General features: G+C 41.1%; 1 protein-coding gene across 1 annotated transcript in view; it reads right to left on the bottom strand.

Moving 5' to 3' along the window:
* Positions 1 to 18,703, bottom strand: part of LOC309416022 (ciliogenesis and planar polarity effector 1-like) — a gene marked incomplete at both ends in the record, with an annotated part of 37,451 nt that extends 18,748 nt beyond the window's left edge. Inside the window, 19 exon segments of the mRNA XM_082013757.1 lie at positions 653 to 826; positions 1,533 to 1,697; positions 2,554 to 2,631; position 4,788; positions 4,790 to 4,976; positions 6,393 to 6,397; positions 6,400 to 7,155; positions 8,057 to 8,209; positions 9,731 to 9,980; positions 12,107 to 12,289; positions 12,469 to 12,572; positions 13,367 to 13,523; positions 15,735 to 15,841; positions 16,198 to 16,427; positions 17,287 to 17,349; positions 17,352 to 17,405; positions 17,594 to 17,729; positions 18,623 to 18,646; positions 18,650 to 18,703. Coding sequence (XP_081869883.1) covers positions 653 to 826; positions 1,533 to 1,697; positions 2,554 to 2,631; position 4,788; positions 4,790 to 4,976; positions 6,393 to 6,397; positions 6,400 to 7,155; positions 8,057 to 8,209; positions 9,731 to 9,980; positions 12,107 to 12,289; positions 12,469 to 12,572; positions 13,367 to 13,523; positions 15,735 to 15,841; positions 16,198 to 16,427; positions 17,287 to 17,349; positions 17,352 to 17,405; positions 17,594 to 17,729; positions 18,623 to 18,646; positions 18,650 to 18,703 — 2,881 coding nt within the window.
* Positions 18,704 to 19,601: the final 898 nt, after the last annotated feature.

Here is a 19,601-nt window from a genome sequence, read left to right as displayed (position 1 = left end):
TTACAAGGAGCAGCTGAAGGAACTGGGGTTGTTTAGTCCCTCTCAGGGGAGAACTCACTGTTCTCTACAGTGAAAGGTGGTTGTAGCAAGGTAGGTGTTGGTCTCTTCTCCCAAGCAACAAGCAATAGGACAAGAGGAAATGGCCTCAAGTTGCACCAAGGGAGGATTAGGTGGGATGTTAGGAAAAATTTCTTCACCACAAGGGTTGTCAAGCATGAGAACAGGCTGCCCAGGGAAGTGGTGGAGTCATCATCTCTTGGAGTACCACAAGTACTTAAGAAGGTGTAGATGTGGCACTTCGGGACACGGTTTAGTGGTGGACTTGGCAGTGTTAGGTTAACGGTTGGACTCAATGATCTTCAAGGTCTTTTCCAACCTGAACGAGTCTATGGTTCTGTCCTATAGATGACATAATTCAATAGCACACATCAAACCATTAACTTTAAATACCAAAAATATTTTCCATAATCAAGAGATGCAAAACATTAACCCCCCCCAAAAATATCTGGAAAAACTAAGTTATTTTATCCATACAGTTAATGGTGCTGAAACGATAAAGCACTAAGTTAAAGCCTAACAGAGAGCATTGATATACACGTAAAAAATGGTAAGAGTCAAGCACAGCAAATTAAACTGTTTTTAGAGAAAATACCTTGTTTGATGTGAAGTGGATGCAGGATGTCAACATTGTGCGGGGGAAAGATATAGAGCAGCTGATTTGTGAAATAAGCGGCCATGAATCGTGCCATGGATCGAATTACAGCCATAGCAGTTTCAGTATGAACATCTCTTACCACCCATAGCTCATGCTGAAAATACTTGGTATCTAAAAAAACACATATCAAGTGAAAACATTATGAGGAAAATGATTTTAAATTTGAATGCTAAAATTGTTTTGTTATCAAACAGCTTATTAAACATTTTTTTAAAACAAACAAACTATGGTATGTCATTTCTTGACAAGCTTTCAGGACTTACAAAGCTTACTCTTTCTCGCTAATTACACATTATAGTAATACTAAAAGACGTTCATACTAGGTTCTTAATGACTAGATGGACCTCTAGGATCTAAATTTAGATCAGCACCGAGTCAAAAAAATTGTTTAAATTTGGAAATTTAGAGTACGTATTCTGAATCAATAGAAAAAGAAGCTAACAAGCATCTGCAAAAAATTCCCACTGTCCATTTAGGTCTGGTGACCAATCTAAAATCCCGTTTTATCATGTTTTATCATTGAAAAAAAAGGTTACATCAATATAAAATCAAATCACATAATTTGCCCCTTGTTTTCCTTAGCCAAAGTCTTCCCTTGAGCAGATTTGAATCTAAGAACACTTCACAGGCCACACTTTTAGCTGAAGGAATACCTGAGGATCAGAAAAAGATCTCTGAAGTCACTAAAAACAGACTTCAGTCCAGTGCAAAGAGAAAAGCACGTTGTCAAGTGTGTGTGTGTGTACAGAAATCAGATACTAGTTTATTCAAAGAGCATCAACATACCTGATCACAGCTTTATGCAATATAAACGTACCAGAAAAATTTTCCACCTGATTCACTGGGAGTTGTGATCGCCTTAGAATCTCTCCTACCAGATGATCACAGAGTCCCTGAGCCTCACACAAGTTATATCGATACAGGTGGCAAAATAATATTGCAAGGTAGTATCTTCTCTGAAGAAAACATGTTCTTCTTCCTCCTGCATTCAAAGAGAAAAAAAGGGCAGAAGTCCATCTGGAAAAGAAACACTAAACGCAAAACCAGACACAGCAGGTTTGCAGGCACCACTTCCTCTCTCTCCAGAAACATACCTACGTACACATACACTCTGAGAAGAAGTAGAATTCAGGAGCAGCTATGATCCTCCTACAGCCTCTAAGTTACTAGTGACTTAATGCTCACCCACCACAGTTTTACTTCTAGAGTCCTGGCAGTTTTCAAAACACTACAGTGTACCACTGTGAAGACACAAAGACAGGAGAGCTCAAGGGAACCTAGCCTTCACAGAAGGCATGCCTAAACCACAATGAAATGCTTAGACATCCACCAAGCTTCCAATACCCTGAACCCTTCCAGTACCTGGGCTACTCCTCATCATAATCATCAGAAAAATTTTTTTCTCATGTCTGGGAAGAGACCCTGCAATATCTGTTTCAGATCAGCTCCTAAACAAACTCCTGCCACAAATTATTTTGTTTTTTTACTCCCCAAACACTGTCTTTTGGTTTTACAGCAACTATAGGAACTGACACTTCTTCATCTGTTTTCCATTGTCTCTTTCTTGCTCAGAAATATACCTAGAGATTTTCTGTACCAAGTACTTCATAATCACAAGAAATCTCTGATATTAAGTTAGAAAAGCATGGAATTTTCACAGGGGAAATCAGACTTAAGCTTTGACTGGTCTCTGTTCAAACCCCAGCTTAACTTCAAACACGCATCCTTTGTGTCTCTTGCCCCCTTTTTTTGAAGGGCAAACAGAGAGTCACAAATAACTACAAAAAGTGATTACACAACCTGCCCTCTCCGCTCCCCCAAAAGATTTTATCCCTTACTTTTGGCCTTGATTTCACAAAGAGATCTTTTCCAAACGTCCACAGATTCTCTGTACGAGCCTAAAAGGAACTTCTCGCCTATCAAAGTCATATATATAACAAATTAAAAGCTCTACATACTTAGTTTTACATGTGCAAACACATGCACTTACTTCAGTATTACAGGCTTAGGAAAGGCAGAGTAAAATGTGTGAGTCTCCAGCAATTTTCTATTTGCAGAGCTAGATCTAAGTTTTGAGCAGCTGAGTGAAGATGATGTTGAATACACCTCCCCGCCCTTTTTTTTTTCAATGCTAAATCACTATTAAATGAAAAAAATCAGTTCAGACTATAATCACTCCTACAAGGTTTTCAGTAACTAAGTTATCTTTTTAGATTACACAAGGTTATAAATGCCAACTATAGTTAGAAACTTCAGTATTCAAAACCCACAATAGTTATCAATGGGGAAAAGCGTCTTCTCTTGCCTGTTTTCATACTTCCTGTGATGTGGAAGATGTTTCTTCATTGCAAAAAGTGGTTGTAAAATTATTTAGCAAGTTGAACACCCATCACAGAATCACAGAACCACAGAATGATAGGGGTTGGAAGGGACCTCTGAAGATCATCTGGTCCAGTGCCCCTGCCAAGGCAGGATCACCTAGGGCAGGTTGCACAGGAACGCATCCAGTTGGGTTTTGAAGGTCTCCAGAGGAGACTCCACAACCTCTCTGAGCAGCCTGTTCCAGTGCTCCGTCACCTTCACAGTAAAGAAGTTTCTCCTGTTCAGGTGGAACTTCCTGTGCTGCAGTTCATGCCCATTGCCCCTCGTCCTATCACTGGGCACTACTGGAAAGAGACAGGCTCCATCCTCCTGACAGCCACCCTTCAGATACTTATAGACATTGATAAGGTCCCCTCTCAGCCTTCTCTTCTCCAGACTAAACAGTCTCAGGTCTCTCAGCCTTTCCCCCTATGAGAGATGTTCCAGTCCTACGAGAGATATTCCAGTCCCTTAATCATCCTCGTAGCCCTCCATTGGACTCACTCCAAAAGTTCCCTGTCTCTCTTGAACTGGGGAGCCCAAAACTGGACACAATACTCCAATTTATTCTTTTCCATCGTAAAAGCACTTTCAAACAACAAGTCTATGGACCGTTACACATTTCATCTCTCTAAATGCCACCTCTCCACCTCTATTCCCATTCCAATTTTTAATCCATTGGTCAATTCCTACACACTTTGACAGAAAGGTCAAAACCGTAAAAGAGCACAGCTCCTGGGCAAAGGACAACGCGGGGCGGGGGGCCAGAGGGGAAGACAGCGCTACCACAGAAGAAAAGACAAGGACAAATTTGCCAGTCTGTCCTGCTTACCAGCAGCTAGCCAGTTCAGGTATTGGCTGGCCCATCACATACATGTTACTCTAGCTCATCCATAAACTGTGCCATATCTATTTGGCAAACAGCATGTAAATAAAGAACATGGGAATGTGTAAAAGGAAGAATGGGAAGTAGCAGGTATTGTTAGGATGAGTGAGACAGACATGAAGAAGCTCGTGTATTGTACAGAGTGAGGTAGGAAGAGAAGCAAGAAGTATCATCTAAGGGAGAGAGATCAAGAATATGGAGAGGAAACAGAACTGTAGTGGGAGACATAAAGGGGAAGCTGAGTTTATTAGTGTGGAAGGGGAAAGGAAGATAGAGCACAGGACAACCATGTGTAGGAATTAGGCCACAACCATACACTGCTTCCAAAATAAATACACTAGATTAAGTCCATTACATTAGGTTGCATTAAGGTAGATGCTTAGTTAAGGCTGACTGCATTCATGTACATGACATGCTCATGCCCACAGTGATCACACAGAGTGAACAGGATTTCTAAACAGAAACCCCCTAAGAGACACATTGTGATGCCCATCTGCTTCAGGGGAAGTAACACAGGAGAAATGAGATCAGAATTCAGATTCTATGTTCAGCTTCTCTAGGACATGATTCAAAGCATGCTGAAGTCAATACAGTCTTTTTTGTTTAGCTCAACAAGCTCTAAAGATTATAACACAATCTCCAGGTGCACTGGAATATGAAGTATTTAAGACAGAGTTCTGATCAGAATTTTAAGAAAAGTCCCACTATTAGCTTTTTTTTTAAAATCTGGTTGTCACTTATTGATGGTCATTCGGTTGGACCTAATTTTCCTAGTATTCAGTTAACCATGCAGCTACCTAACATTTGTAGCTCTTTCCAAAGTACTAACCAGACACAGAATTAATCTTCAAATGTTGTTCTAAGGTCACTCCTGAAGACTGCAGGGTCGCTTGTATATGACTTAAAAGCGATGAGACAACAGACTCCTCTTCTGCATCCTTGTTCACTTTTCTGTTCAGCTGCATCCGATACCAAACCACTTTCTTATACAATAATCGCCACAGTACAATCAACCTGTAGGTCAAGAAGTATAGCACCATGGAAACCCTCAAGGGTTAACAGGGTTATTTTCTTACATTTTGCATTATCTGCTGGAACACTAAAGCATATTTTATGTTAACAACTACTTTCTTGACTTCAATGAGGGGAAAACAATGAAACGCATTTTGCCTTGGCTTTGGTTTTTTGACTAACAAACATTAATTCTTCTGAATTTGTGTAAACTGCTTCAAGCACCCAAATGCACCCAAAATGAACCCCTTGCTATCTAAACAAGGGGGAAATGAAGTAACTTAGGTAAAACTCAAGACAGGTATCAATGTCTTTATAAACAATGTAAAAATACAATGGTGGCATAACACAGAAAAGCAAAGACAGCAGAACAAATGACTGCACAGCACCTTTTTAGAGCTGGCAAGTCCCTGCTGCCCAGCACAGTACTATCAGATGTACGAGCTCAGATACGTAATAAGCTTGCCAATACAAGCAAATACACAGCACCAGGGATTTGAACAAGCTTGCACAGAACAGCAACACATCTGCATCTTCTTCTCTAGCACTGCTGCTTCCATTATTAATACGTACAGAGCCAGTCATATGCCCAGGGCTCAGTTCTTGGAGCACAATTAGTCAAATATGTGGATTATCTTCTCAGACACAACTGCAAGTTGCCTATCAAATGTGCAATGAACATAATAGTCTATTTTAAGCTTACTGAAGAAATACATTTTACTGCAGTAAGATTAAATTTGGGAGTTATAACACTTCTTAGGTTCAAAACCTCTGGAAAGGAACAGCTTGCTCGTATGATTAACACATTTTGATTCATTTGACTTCTGCAGCGGAGAAAGACTCCAGTGATAATAACACTTCTTCCCAAGAGTTGGACAGCACGCTTCACTTGAAGCTTCATTCAAGTCTACGTGTACATCTTCAAAGAAGAAATACCTATGAGAGGTTGGTAAGGTTCCACACACTGGCATTTTTCTTATTGTGCCAGGACACCATATCCATAACCAAGGGCAAACTTTGCTGACTAAACTGACACGGTAGACATATTGCGTCTGAGCAGCCTCTTGGCTCCATACAGTTTGGAACTTCTGCAAGGGAAGGAGTGGAATAGGCAAGAGGCAGTAAAAGCATCTTAAGCTGCAATACCTGGACTGATGCTGCACTACCAGACCTGGTGTGAGCTGTTAACCCACCAATTAGCTCTGAACTGACAGGCAGTAAGTAGTCAAGCCACCATAACTGAATCGTGTTCAACTATAGGTTTGAGCCCTAACTGGCATGCTTTAATAGATGATCATGCTTTTCCACAGAGTAGGACACAGAAAAGAAACAAAAGGGTGTTGTAATTACTGTGTAACTGAAAAATGAAATTGTTGTTCCAACAAACATCTTTTTTCCCCATGCAAAGATCATTCATACCTTTTTTTTCAGTTTTTGCATCATGGTTTACTGCTCCGGGAGGCTCTTTAAGCAGAGGTTTCAGTGAGCTGAAATGCTGAGTACTGCTCTCATCAAGAACTAGGAAAATAGGCACAGTGAGCGAGTCAAGTTCCACGAGACCATTACCATGGGGAGATGGAAAAATATTCTCGTACTGTAGTATGCACAGGCTACTTAGAGTGTGAGAAACCATCTTCAAAAGACAGAAGCATGCCAAAAGGTTCTTTGAGAATAACTGATCTCGTTGCTGTACAAGCATCAGCTTTAAAATTTGTAAAGTCAGCTTTGCCACGTGGCCAGTCAGACTGGCTCCTGAATGCCAATACAAGACAGTTAAACACTGCTGAAAATATTTTAGGACACAATGCATCCAGTGAGGATTCTTCACAGACTTGTTTAAAGACGCATCCTGGTTTAGCAACGGACATTTCACAAGCTGAAGAATGTTGAAAAAATGGGTAATGCAGTTTGCTGTGGAATTCAGCAAAGTGTCCTTCTCTTCCGTATTTTTTGAAAGCCCTATCTGCCATGCAGCAAGGAGGTTTTTCTGAATGGAATGCAGTTCCACTGATAATTTATCTTTCTCTTCAGTACTGTCTTTTGCATGGATTGTATCAAACATTGGTGCAAATTCTAAGCGGCCTTGAGCAGCTTTACCAACAAAGGAATGGATTCTTTGGCTACAGAAGCTGGGAGGGCTATTGTGAAACTGCTTTTCGTCATCTGATTCTTCTTCATAATCCTAAACCAACCAACCAACCAAAAAACCGAACAGTTTAATTCAAGACCGTTGAGAGAGAGAGCACAGTCTGCAAAGAATCACCGTTTAGTCAGTCTCACAAATGAAATCTTTATGCTTAATTAACTTGCTTAGTTGCTAGTAAGTTCAATTCACAGCAGTTTCATCTAGATCTCAAACTAAATGTGGCTGTTTGGAATAGTTGTGCAGGCAGAAATGAAACTACCTAACAACAATAACAACAAATTACACCATAAACACAGCAGTAGTTTTTACATCAGAAGGTGAAACCCTGTCCTTTATTAAGCCCAGAGTATAAGGAAGAGCTCTTGCCAGATACCTGTAAGGTGTAAAAGCCAGTCAACAAAAGCTCAGAAACGTCAAAGAACAAATCAAACACTAAAAGCATGAAACAGAGGTGGGAAAAGGCTGCACAGTAACTGTGATCACAGAGCCATTCTTCCAAAAGACATCTACAAATTTTGGAATTAATGAAAGAATCCTTCAAAATTGAAGAGAAGTATCTTGTTTACGAAGGATAGCGATATTGTACTACTTCTTAATATGCTCTACAGCCCCAGTATATTTAGTAGTCTAAGGTTATATATATTCTACTATAAAGTGAAACTAAAGTCTACAATCGACTGGTGCATATGTAGATTAGTACATATTTTTCAAAAAGTTAATATACGTTTGAAAACAAAAATCAAGTATCAGTTGAGAAAAACAACCATATTCCTTGCACCAATAAAGAAAATGAGAAATTAACCAATATTGAACTGCTTTTTTTTGCTAGGAGCAAATATGCCTTTATTATTTGAAAAACATTATTCTGTATGTTTAGAATCCCTTAAAATTAAATCATCTGCATAACTATAAGGGGGGAAAAAATGCTACTAAGTACCAGCAAAGCCATGGTCTTCTCACTCATTTCTGTTGTGTCCTCTTCCAGGAATTTTGGAATGGTGGAGAAGACAGAACTTTGGTTTGGAGTGTGTTTTAACAGACAAGCTTTTAGAGACAACAGTGATCGTAAACACAGAGGTCTCCCTTTAGACTAAAAGAAATATCAATAATGCAAAGCATATTGTTTGTCTCTAGCAAGATCAAACCAGATACTTTCTAAACAAAACAAGGCAATCGGTCCCTTCTCTAAACAGGTTCAGTTTACAAGTCCCAGGCAGGAAGGGAGAACAGGTCAGCAGGCATATCTCGCACAGAAACATAGGGTCATTTGACCACGCTTCAGGGGTGCAGCATTTCCTCAGCACCAGACAACTTTACTTTGCTTCATGCTGAGAGAATCTGCTTTCTTGAGCTCTGAAATGATCCTACAAGTTTGCCAGGATCAAGGGCTTTCTTGCATTCTTACTAGTAAAGTATCTCTGTAAACCCCCAAATCCTTGCCCACTCTTTCAGCTTATGCATGAATACCATCATAAGCCACTTTGCCAAAAATCCAAAACACAAATTGAATTAGAAGACAAGTTGTATTCCATCAGCAAACGCAAAATCTCTAAACTTAGTATCCATTGTACCTTACGTGGTTGGCAATGGTTGCAGGACCTCTTCCTTCAAAGGCTGCCCTGCTCCCAGGCTTAGCTCACAGAATCACAGAATCTTTAAGGTTGGAAAAGTCCTCTAAGATCATCAAGTCCAACCATTAGCCCAACACCACCATGTCCACTAAACCATGTCCCCAAGTGCCACGCCTACACATTTTTTGAACACTGACAGTGATGGTGACTCCACCACTTCCCTGGGCAGCCTGGTCCAATGCTTGACCACTCTCTCCATAAAGAAATTTCTCTTAATATCCAATCTAAACCTCCCCTGGCACAACTTGAGGCCATTTCCTCTACTCCTATCACTTGTTACTTAGGAGAAGAGACCCACGTAACCACAACCCCCTTTCAGGTAGCTGTAGAGAGCGATAAGGTCCCCCCTCAGCCTCCTCTTCTCCACACTGAACAACCTGAGTTCCCTCAGTCGCTCCTCGTAAGACTTGTTCTCCAGACCCCTCACCAGCTTCGTTGCCCTTCTCTGGACACGCTCCAGCACCTCATAAACAAAAATGCTTCAGGCAAGCTCTAGCTGACCTCCTCAGCTGAGAACCTAGCGGACACATGCACACAGCACCACTGGGACTACTGCCGACTGCTGTAAAACAGCAGCAGCCTAAGATAGAGAGCTTTCACAGAATCTTTTCTGCCTAATTCTGCAAGGATGACTTGGTCAGAGTAGTGTAACACCTGTCAATGCTCTGAACCAACTCTACAGAGATCGAAATCCCAACTTCTTTTACAGTTCCAGAAAGAATATATAATGGCAGTTTAGACTGTTCCCTTTACTACATTTTACTGAAATGTCACACAGACATCGAAGGAATAAAAGTTCAAAGGGAACTGTGTATTCATTGTTTTCCAGATCAACACTGTTCTCAAAACACCTTTGTAATTCAAAGGAATATATGCAAATATCACACTAAAACTGAGTACCTCAATTTAGTTCAAAATGACACATTTTTATATACATGCAGTTTTTTACTTAAAGCCTACAAAATCGTTCATAACCCTACCTGGGAGCTCAGCAAATTCCGACGGATATTTTCAAGCCGTTTGGCTGAATCAAGCAAAAGGGATCTTATCAATCCTGACGGTGAGAGGTTGTTAGGAAATCTAAGCACCGTTATCATGTACCCATCAGAGACAATGAGGTAGGGTAATCTTGAGTGTGAAGCAACAGAGAATCTCTGTCTTGTAAGGTCGCTTTCAGAAGCTGAAGAACCAAGAGACTGACTAGAGTCTTGACAAAAAGATTGCTGCTGTCTAAAATAAAGACACATCAAAAAGGAAGAAGCAACTGTCATATGTAATAACCATAAACAGAATAGAGAAGGAGTAACTTACAAACGTTTAATAGCACTCACACTACTGTCCCACCAGGCCCATTCAGAATTCTAACACAGTGTCTAGATTTTTGCAGGAGGAACACTCTGGATAACACTCTTTCTGTTTGCAAGGTGCAAGCAGTTTGCTGCAGTTGCAATTTTTTTCATTTAAAGAAAAATAAAAATTGCTTTCGGTATTCTCTTATTATTTCGTTAAGAAGTATTATATGTATTTTTGCACAATTTGTCTGAATTTGTTTATCACATTTCCTTACCTACCTCCTATTGTGTATGACAAGTGCTTGAAGATGAAATTCCAAACAGCTTCTAACAGTGTCATGTATGAAAAACAAAAAATCCCTCAAGATCGGAATCTTAGTAATTCAGAATCAGTTCAGACATTCAACAGAAATATTTTATACCAACACACAAGTCTTCTCTTACAAAAGAGGTCTTACAAAGGCTTTTCTTACAAAGAAATCATTCCTTACTGAGTTCCAGAAAGCTGCGTTGTGCATGTACTCTCTTACTAGCTCCACAATACTTTGATGGCATGTGTAAAATTACTGGGGTGGTTTTTTATTTCTTAAGAGTCCAAAAGTTAGTAGATGATTTGAACACAAAGAAGCTGCATGGATTCAGGTACTTTAACATATTTCATTTTCTGATTTTTCAACCAGACAATGTAAGGAGGTATTATAATGCATTTACACATTACCCAGCTTTAGTCACTCAGAATTAATAGGACTTTTTTTTTAAACATTAAAGTTTAGATTCTATTTTGTTTCCTCTAGTGAGTCTAGTTATAAACTTCCGAGTTATGCTAAGAAGTGTTAGCAGAGTTCCTTCTAATCCCTCAAGCACCCAGCAGCACAACTTAAAAATTTAGACATGGACTACACCAAAAAAAAATTTAAAAAGCTAACCAGTTTTTGTCCATGTAAATACGTTATTTACAAGATCTGATACAGAAACACAATATAAAGTTCTAGAGGTAAAATTAAATAGCAAGCAGAGAAATACCACTGCTACAGGCTTGGGGAAGAGTGGCTAGAGAGCAGCCCGGCGGAAAGGGACCTGGGGGTGCTGGCTGACAGCCGGCTGAACATGAGCCGGCAGTGTGCCCAGGTGGCCAAGGCGGCCAACAGCGCCCTGGCCTGTACCAGAAATAGTGTGGCCAGCAGGAGGAGGGAAGTGATCGTGCCCCTGTACTCGGCACTGGTGAGGCTGCACCTTGAATCCTGTGTTCAGTTTTGGGCCCCTCACTACAAGAAAGATGTTGAGGTGCTGGAGCATGTCCAGAGAAGGGCAACGAAGCTGGTCAGGGGTCTGGAGAGAAGCGGCTGAGGGAACTGGGGTTGTTTAGTCTGGAGAAGAGGAGGCTGAGGGGAGACCTTATCGCTCTCTACAACTACCTGAAAGGGGGTTGTGGCGACGTGGGTGTTGGCCTCTTCTCCCAAGTAACTAGCGATAGGACAAGAGGAAATGGCCTCAAGTCGCGCCAAGGGAGGTCTAGATTGGATATTAGGAAAATTTCTTCACCGAGAGAGTGGTCAGGCATTGGAACAGACTCCAGGTGATGGAGTCACCATCTCTGAAAGTGTTCAAAAAACATGTGGATGTGGTGCTTCAGGACATGGTTTAGGGGACATGGTGGCGCTGTATTAATGGTTGGACTTGATGATCTTGCAGGTCCTTTCCAACCTCAATGATTCTGTGATTCTGTAATACAGCTGCAAAATAATTCTGCACTTTTAGTACTTCTCTAAGTTTAGTTTCTTCTTACATCATAAAAACATGCTATTTCTAATTACTACTAAATTCAAACACTTTTAAAAGAACAAATCACTTATACTTACATTGTCAGAATGCCAATATTCATCAGAACAAGCCCATTACAAGAAATAGAAGAGAACTATGAATGAGAAATAGATATTGAGAAGACACATGAAAAGCAAAAGAGTGAATCTGAAAGATTAATTTCATGTAAAATTGTAAAATATATGCTAGAAAGTATGGTATGATCATATGACAAAAACATATAAACATTTTCAAACCCTTTACCTGTATGTTATGAGTAGAGGAAATGGAATAAATTCTGCTGGTCCAAATTCTACAGAGCAGCCAGAAGTAATCAAGGTCAGCAATTCACCCGTACATGTCAATAAAATCAAAGATCCACGTTTCAACATGCAAGCCAAGAAAAGGCTATCAGGAGTCCAGCTCATATCGCCAACCCAGTAAAATCTAAATTGGGCAGGAAACAATATTGCACTCTGTCAAATTCTGCACTAAAAGGTTAGGACAGTTAAAAAAAACAAACAAACACAAAACCCAAACAAAACAACATGAAAAAAACACACCCAAAACCAACAACAAACCACCAAAATCCCACAGGAGCAGCAGAAATAACATCAATTACTGACCTGACAAACTTGGACGGGACCGTGCTATTCTTGCTACTACAACCTTTAAGGCTACCGGAAACAGTTACAAAATCCAGTATGTTCAGAAACAGAATTTGAGTTGCCTAGAAAGAAAAAGCAAACGTAAGGAAAACATAAAACATTTGTATCAAAATGTCATTATTGTAAAAAGCAATTTCTATTAGCAAATTAGGCATTACATTCAATGTACTAGAAACACTATCATACATAAATATTGAAGTGCAACATCACTTTCATTTTTTAAATTTCTATGCCTATTTCTACATTTGAAAAATAATTAAAGATTATGACATGCTCACTATATAATTCCATGTTCTTTTTAATAGAACTTGTTCTAAAATCCTCAAAATAATACAAGATCACTCTTCTCCAGTCTTGTTGGTGAATAACAAGTGGAGCTTTGAAGGACTGCATCATCCCATCCTGGTATGCTAAATAAGCTGGTCCCTATTCCCTGTCATCACTAGCACTACAAACTACATTCAGATTCGGCCTCCAAGTTGTTCGACGGAATAACATCATGAAGTGGGAACATAACCTCCAATACAGGTTAGGCTGAGGCCTGACTCAGAATCACCCAGAATCTTTGCAGACACAATGCAGTAATTGAAATTAATTTCTTTAGTATTGTATTTCTTGGAGATTAGAAATGACAGAGGAGCTGACGTGGATTTCTTAACTGAACAACAGCTTTAAAAAAAAAAAAATCACAAGTTGTGGCAGAATTTTTTTACCTATGGTTATCAACCTGAATATAATCACATGTATCAATAAGAATGCTGAAAAATCACTCCTAAAATTGCATTATTAAATCCTTGTTTCCACTTCATTCAAATTGAACTATTAGCTTAAATGGCGTACTGTCTATCATTCATACCTTTGGATCAGTTTGATTAACAGCTACTGCAAGTAGAAGCCCATCTCTCGCAAATGCACATAGCAAAGCTCCTCTTGACTTTACAGATGCACACCGAGGAACCAAATTAACAAGAGAACAAGCCTGCTGTACCCAGTGGATCTGGTATGGCAAAGAACTGAATACCAACAAAAAGGCAACAAAAGCAAGAGGTTACTCAGTTGTGCTGAACAGGATGACTCATACAGAAAAAAGCCACACAGGACAAAAACATGTAAGAGCACAAAAAAAAAAATCTGTTTTTCTACAAAAACCTTACAAATGAAAAATATTTTGCATTTACACAAGTTTAAAAATTGTGTCTGGGCACTGAGAATTATTTTTATGGGACAGGAATTCGAGCTATCTGTATAGAACATGCAAACAAATATAGACATGGGCCATATAATAAAGGCACTTGCATCCTAGCCAGGAACAGCTTCCTCAGACAGCGTAACATCATCCGACACAGGAATACTAGGAAAATCAACAGTACGCTGCACTAAACAAAGCGGTTGTGGATGCCCCATCATCAGAAGTGTTCAAAGTCAGGTGGGATTGGGCTTCCAGCAACCTGATCTAGCAAAAGTTGCTCCTACCCATGGCAGGGGGGTTGGACTGGACAATCGCTAAAGGTCCCTTCCAACCCAAACCAAGACAGATTCCATTTGAAAGCATGCCACCTAGCGGAAAAAAAAAAAGCACAGTATATGGGGAGGTTAAAAGATGGAATTTTGGTCTGTGGATGGACACTGGGTGAGAAGTAGATAACTGAGAAAACCACAGTGGAGGGGTTAACAGATGGAATTTTGGTCTGTGAGAAAACCGCAGTTAGCACAGGAGAAAACGGATGGCTGAGTGAGAAATAGATACTAGGCTGGGTGAGAGAAAACAGCCCACAGAGAGAAGAAAGTTGACCAAGGCTAGGGGAGGATGTGGAAGACATGCAGTAATGGAGGAATATAAAGCACAATTCACAATTTCGTTTACCTTGCAACATTCTGCTATTGGCTTGAGCATGGTTGATACATGACTGACAGATTATGGTAATATGGCACGTGAACAAAGCCTACGAACCACCAGATGGGATGGCTGTGGCACGTGCAGCACGTCTGGTCAGCAGGTGCATATGCCATAGGCTCCCTACCTTGAGAGGTGGCAACCGAGGCGTGTTCCGACACTCGCTGGCCACGTATGTCGAAACCTGTTCCTCTGCAAAGGTATAAATACCGGGATTTCCCCAAGAGCAGTGGGCCGGTGCACTGCGAGGTCACTGCTGCCTCCGTGGGGACGCCCACGTAAAGCTGGCACCTACCAACTGCTGGGCTGGGCTCACAGCGCAAGACGACACAAGAAGGTACTGATGGTCCATCTTCCTCACAGTCTTCGGGTTGGTAAGACAATTGCTTTGCAAAACACCCTTAGTGTAATGCATGTCTGTAGTTAATAATATTAACACTTGCTTTTCTCCCCTTGTAGTCTGTGTATATGTGCTTACCCTTCTCGGGAATCCTCGAAACCACCCTAAAACAAGCATTAACACGAAAAAGTGGATTAAATAGTAGTAAACAATGAAACTGAGCAATAGTTGGCATACAAAAAATTGTGAGTAACACGGCTGAGAAATCTGGTTACAATTTCAGGCTGCACATACTATGGTATACATGCATACTGCTACACTGGGCATGTTATGCTCTGGTTCATTTTTTGTACTACCAGAAAGGCATCCATTACCGTGCTACTGACAAATTGAGCAAAGAGTGATGCTGCTTAGTAGGGCAAGGAGGACATCATTTCTGAGTTAGTATCAAAAGGGCATCATTTAACAAAAGCAATTGTACCACATCAGGGGTAGGGCAAAATTTTAGCCAGTTACTCAAGTGATACCTGCAGAGGACACATCTTAAACTCATACATACGTGTATTTTGTGTAGGAACAGGAAGAGACTATACGTGTGCTCAATAAATGTGATGCAAAAAAAACCCTGACACTAACACACGTGTGTGTGCAGGCATGTGTATGTACACATAGCCACCCACATCCAGAGATAAATGCGCTCAGTTTTATTTAGGTGTGCGCTAATAATGAAGAATGGAAAGCATGCAAAAATCCTGTCCCATTAACCACATGTAAGTACTTTAAAATTACCAGATATGCCACATAAGCATCATATATATGCCTATACTGTCCCCACATGCATATGTGGCACACTATGTACATGCATATGCAAACACAATTGGACATCAATGTAAATGTGTTCAATTGCAGCTCTGAATCCCAGCTCTAAAGCACCTCATAATAAACATCTTCCTCTAAGGCTAAGGTAACTTGAAACATCTTTGAACTTACCTAACATATTTAAAGCTATTTTCATGCCATCGAACAATCAAAAGTGTGGGCAGCAAACATTCTCCAGAGTAAAACACAAAAGAGCACAAACGGCAATCACCCAGTATCTATGGAGAAAAAAAAAACAAACCCACAACCAAAACCAGAGCAAACCCAAAAACCTGCTTACACACAGTTTTCTCTTTAATTATTTATATATTTAGATCAATAGCTATGACAATTCAGATTAAATAACACAATGTTGTCATTCAGAAATATAAACGCTGGCAAGAATATCACTGGGGCAGATAAACTTTGATCTGATCCAGAATGGCTGTGCTTATGTTGTCATCTAACACAAACTGAACAATTAAGCCTACACACACCACCAAACAGGCAGACATTGCTCTCAAAATTCACTGCAGCTTCTGTGGCTCTAATGTACTTAAGAGATTAAATGATTGCTTTGGGGCTTATTTTTTACCTCATTTTGTATGAAAGCAGCATGCACTCCAACTTCTTTTTCTTCAGTAGAAGGCAACGTGACTGATTCGTCAGGCAAAATTTGCGTCCAACGCCCAGGAAAAGAATTTTTATACGGGGATGTATTTTCATGTTCTGTGCTCTCCCACAAAAAGACACATGCTGTAGGAGTAGTTAACAGCACCTTTCTGCCATCTCCAGATACATACAAGCACAGTCTCATTAAACACTCTGGGGAAAAAAAGACAACAAACACAACCACGTGTGAGAACAGCTTCTGCTCCTCTCTCAGATTTAGACTTAAAAAGAAGAGAGAAAGGAAATACCCTTTCTTCTCTATCACAAGAAATCCAAGCTGCCACCTTAAGTATCCCATTCATTCATTCATTCCCAGTTTCATCACTGACAGTAGACCTTGGGCAGCAGTAACGTCAGATGGGACGCCCATCTTTATGCATTTTATGAATTATCTTTTCCACAAGACTCAGCCACTAGAGCTGTTTCCTGAGATCATCTTTCTTGAAAACCATCTTTCATAAAAACTATTAATAAGCACGTAAGCGCTCTGCTATCTATTACCCTCAGCTCCTAAATGCACTACCGATCCTCCCTAAAATGACAGAATTGCTTGTACAAGACTTCACTTTACAACCTGGTATCAGTGAGATCATTCAATACATGACAATGTTCAATACTTAAGTTTGCAGATACGTGCCTTTATTCTCTCCAGTTAGAATCTGTCATCAAAACCTACGTACAAAATACTATTCAACGTATGCGTGTAAGGTTTACATCAGACCTATCTGCTCTAAGGTATAGATAATCTAGTAAGGAATGTTTTTCTACAGCTAAAAAACAAAAGATTTGCTGTATTTAAAAATTAATTACTATTTACGGCACATTACTAAATGCAAGAAACCGTACCACTCGAGTGACAAAAAGGTCATTTGTCAAAGCTCAGCTAGCACACAAATTATACAAATGCAGCACAATGTGAGAAAACAGCTTCTACTTTGCAGTAACACTTAGGAAAAGGAAAAGCACTTTTGCTCTATTCCGTTTCTCATGAGACTAAGTGAAAAAAGCCTACCTTGTGCTGCTGCAATCACTTTCCTAGACTCTTCGATTGCTGGCACAATCTTCAAGGAGTCTGATCTTTATTCCAGAGAAACAGCTCTCCTGTTGTAAGTATTCCTGCCAACCAAGCACCTGGGTTCATCAAGGGAGAGATGTTTTGAATGATATTATTGTGAAGTACTTAAAATTACTTCCCTTCCATCTTAGCCACAGCTCTAAAGCTGGCAGGGAACTGACAGATCCTTTAGATATTCTACCCTTACAAGTGTTACAACTACAAATAAAATAAAATGAGTCATACAGAAAATATTATACTTAACCATTTCTTGATGTTGTTAAAACAGCTACATTTTCCAACAGTGACTGCAGCCGAGGTATTTTCTTCTTTGTCTTCCCTGATGCCAGGTTAATTTCATTTATATGTTTATCATCTAGAAGAAAAATAGCCTCTCTCTCCTGCTCAAAGAAAAAAAGGGCATTTCATTTCTTAGAACATTATTTTCTACGTAAGCCTGCAAATAATGCAGAGATAAAAATGTCTGGGAAAAACAAGTTAAAAAAACAGAAAAAAGAAAAGATGTTAGAGCTGCAATTCCCACATGAACTTCTTTCTTTGGTATCTTTGCCTTACAGTACATCATATCTACATGATGTGCATCAACGTACACTGATGATGAATTTGGTTCACAGCTTTCAAACTATCACACTAATTTTACAATCATGATGAAATAGTTCTTTGAAGTACCTCAACTGAACCACCTGCCAACAAATGACAACACAACAAAGGAGACACTGGTTATCTTGTCTTGCAGTGTTTAATTTAGTGAGATTTTTGCCAATGATTTCAACAGCAGGAGGAGTTGGCCTTAAGTGGTTACCTGCTTAAACGTGAATATTAGAAGACAAGAAAAACAAATTTAGTCTCCTTTTGTCAAAAGAGCTTAAGCAAGCATGTCTTTCAACAGGTGCAGGATGGAATGGGAAAAAAAAAATCTGTTCGCCACTTCCAGCAATGTACTGTTAAAAAGCTTATGAAAAACTAGAACCATTAAAACAACAGTCTCACATAAGCGACAGGATTTTCTATTTGGGGGGTGGGGGAGAAAGACAAAAAAAAAACAACAAAGACTTCCCACTGTCTGTCTGAGAGATTTTGAATCTCCAGCCTCAAGTTAATAAGATAAAAAACAAGCCATTTATTTCAGTTACTCTTAGGGGGGGACATTCAAATCACTTCATGAGTGATGTACAGACAACCCCCCCATCAGTAAACACAAGTGCAAAGTACTATATAATCAGAAAACCTACTCTTGCAGAATTTTATTTAAATAAAAGTTCATTACACTTACCTGTCCAATCCACGAGATGCGAGGTCATGGTTTTCTCTGCTTGATACACGTGGAGATGAGAACATCTAGCTTAACCTCCATTCCTATTAAACCTCTAGGTGACCATCAGAAAGAAAAGCAAGTAGCAGCTTTTTCACCTATCTGTCGAGACTCTGAAGAAAGACAAGACGAGCAGTTTTTACTGTTTGGGGGGTGGCAGCAGAAGACGGCAATCTAGACACAAACTCCTGACTACAGCAGCTTCCTGATGCTCACCTGGATGTCCAAACTCAAGCAGCTGCGTGCAAACAGCTCACACGCAGCCGTGCGCATCACACGCCCGTCCCAGAAGCTGCCGAGAGAAAGGAGCCGCGAGACAAAGCACCTCGCTAAAAGCTCTAACAAGAACGCAGAAAGCGAGAGAAACCTACCGAAGCCGCCTCAGCGCAAGAGGTCAGACACTCGAGCCAAACTCCGCCGGGCTCCTCGGGCACAGCGGCCCGGCTGCGCTTCAGACCGAGCCCACGCGAGGGAGGGGGCAGGCGGAGGCATCCCCGGCTCGCAGCCACCGCAGGCCGCGGCGAGGCCGGACGCGCTACACCCCGCCACCGACGGGGCCCGTGCCGCGGCCAGGCCGCCGCCTCACGCCTCGGGGGCTTCACTCTGGGGGCGGCGCAGCGCCCGGAGCGAAGCAGAGCTCGGGCAAGCCGCTTCCCCCTGCGTGGGCAGTCGGGGCCGGTGCCCCCCCGCTCCGGGCGCTGCCCGCGCCCAGCGCCAGCGCCTCCTCGGCCCGAGTCGGGGCACGGACGGTCCCTCAGGCGAGCTCCGGCCCTCAGGGCGCAGACAAAGGCAGACGGCGCGTGCCTGCACCGACGCTCGCCACAGCCGGCAGAGCCGGGGCGCCGATGGGCCCCACAGCCCCCGCCTCAGCCCCGTAGCCCCACAACCCCTGCTCCCGCCCCAGCCCCTGCTCCCCCCACAGCCCCTGCCCCAGCCCCAC

This window comes from Phaethon aethereus, assembly GCF_964289735.1.
Source record: "Phaethon aethereus genome assembly, chromosome: Z".
Classification (NCBI taxonomy): Eukaryota; Metazoa; Chordata; class Aves; order Phaethontiformes; family Phaethontidae; genus Phaethon; species Phaethon aethereus.
The sequence above is the reverse complement of the archived record's forward strand: the minus strand, read 5'-3'. Positions and strand labels throughout refer to the sequence as shown.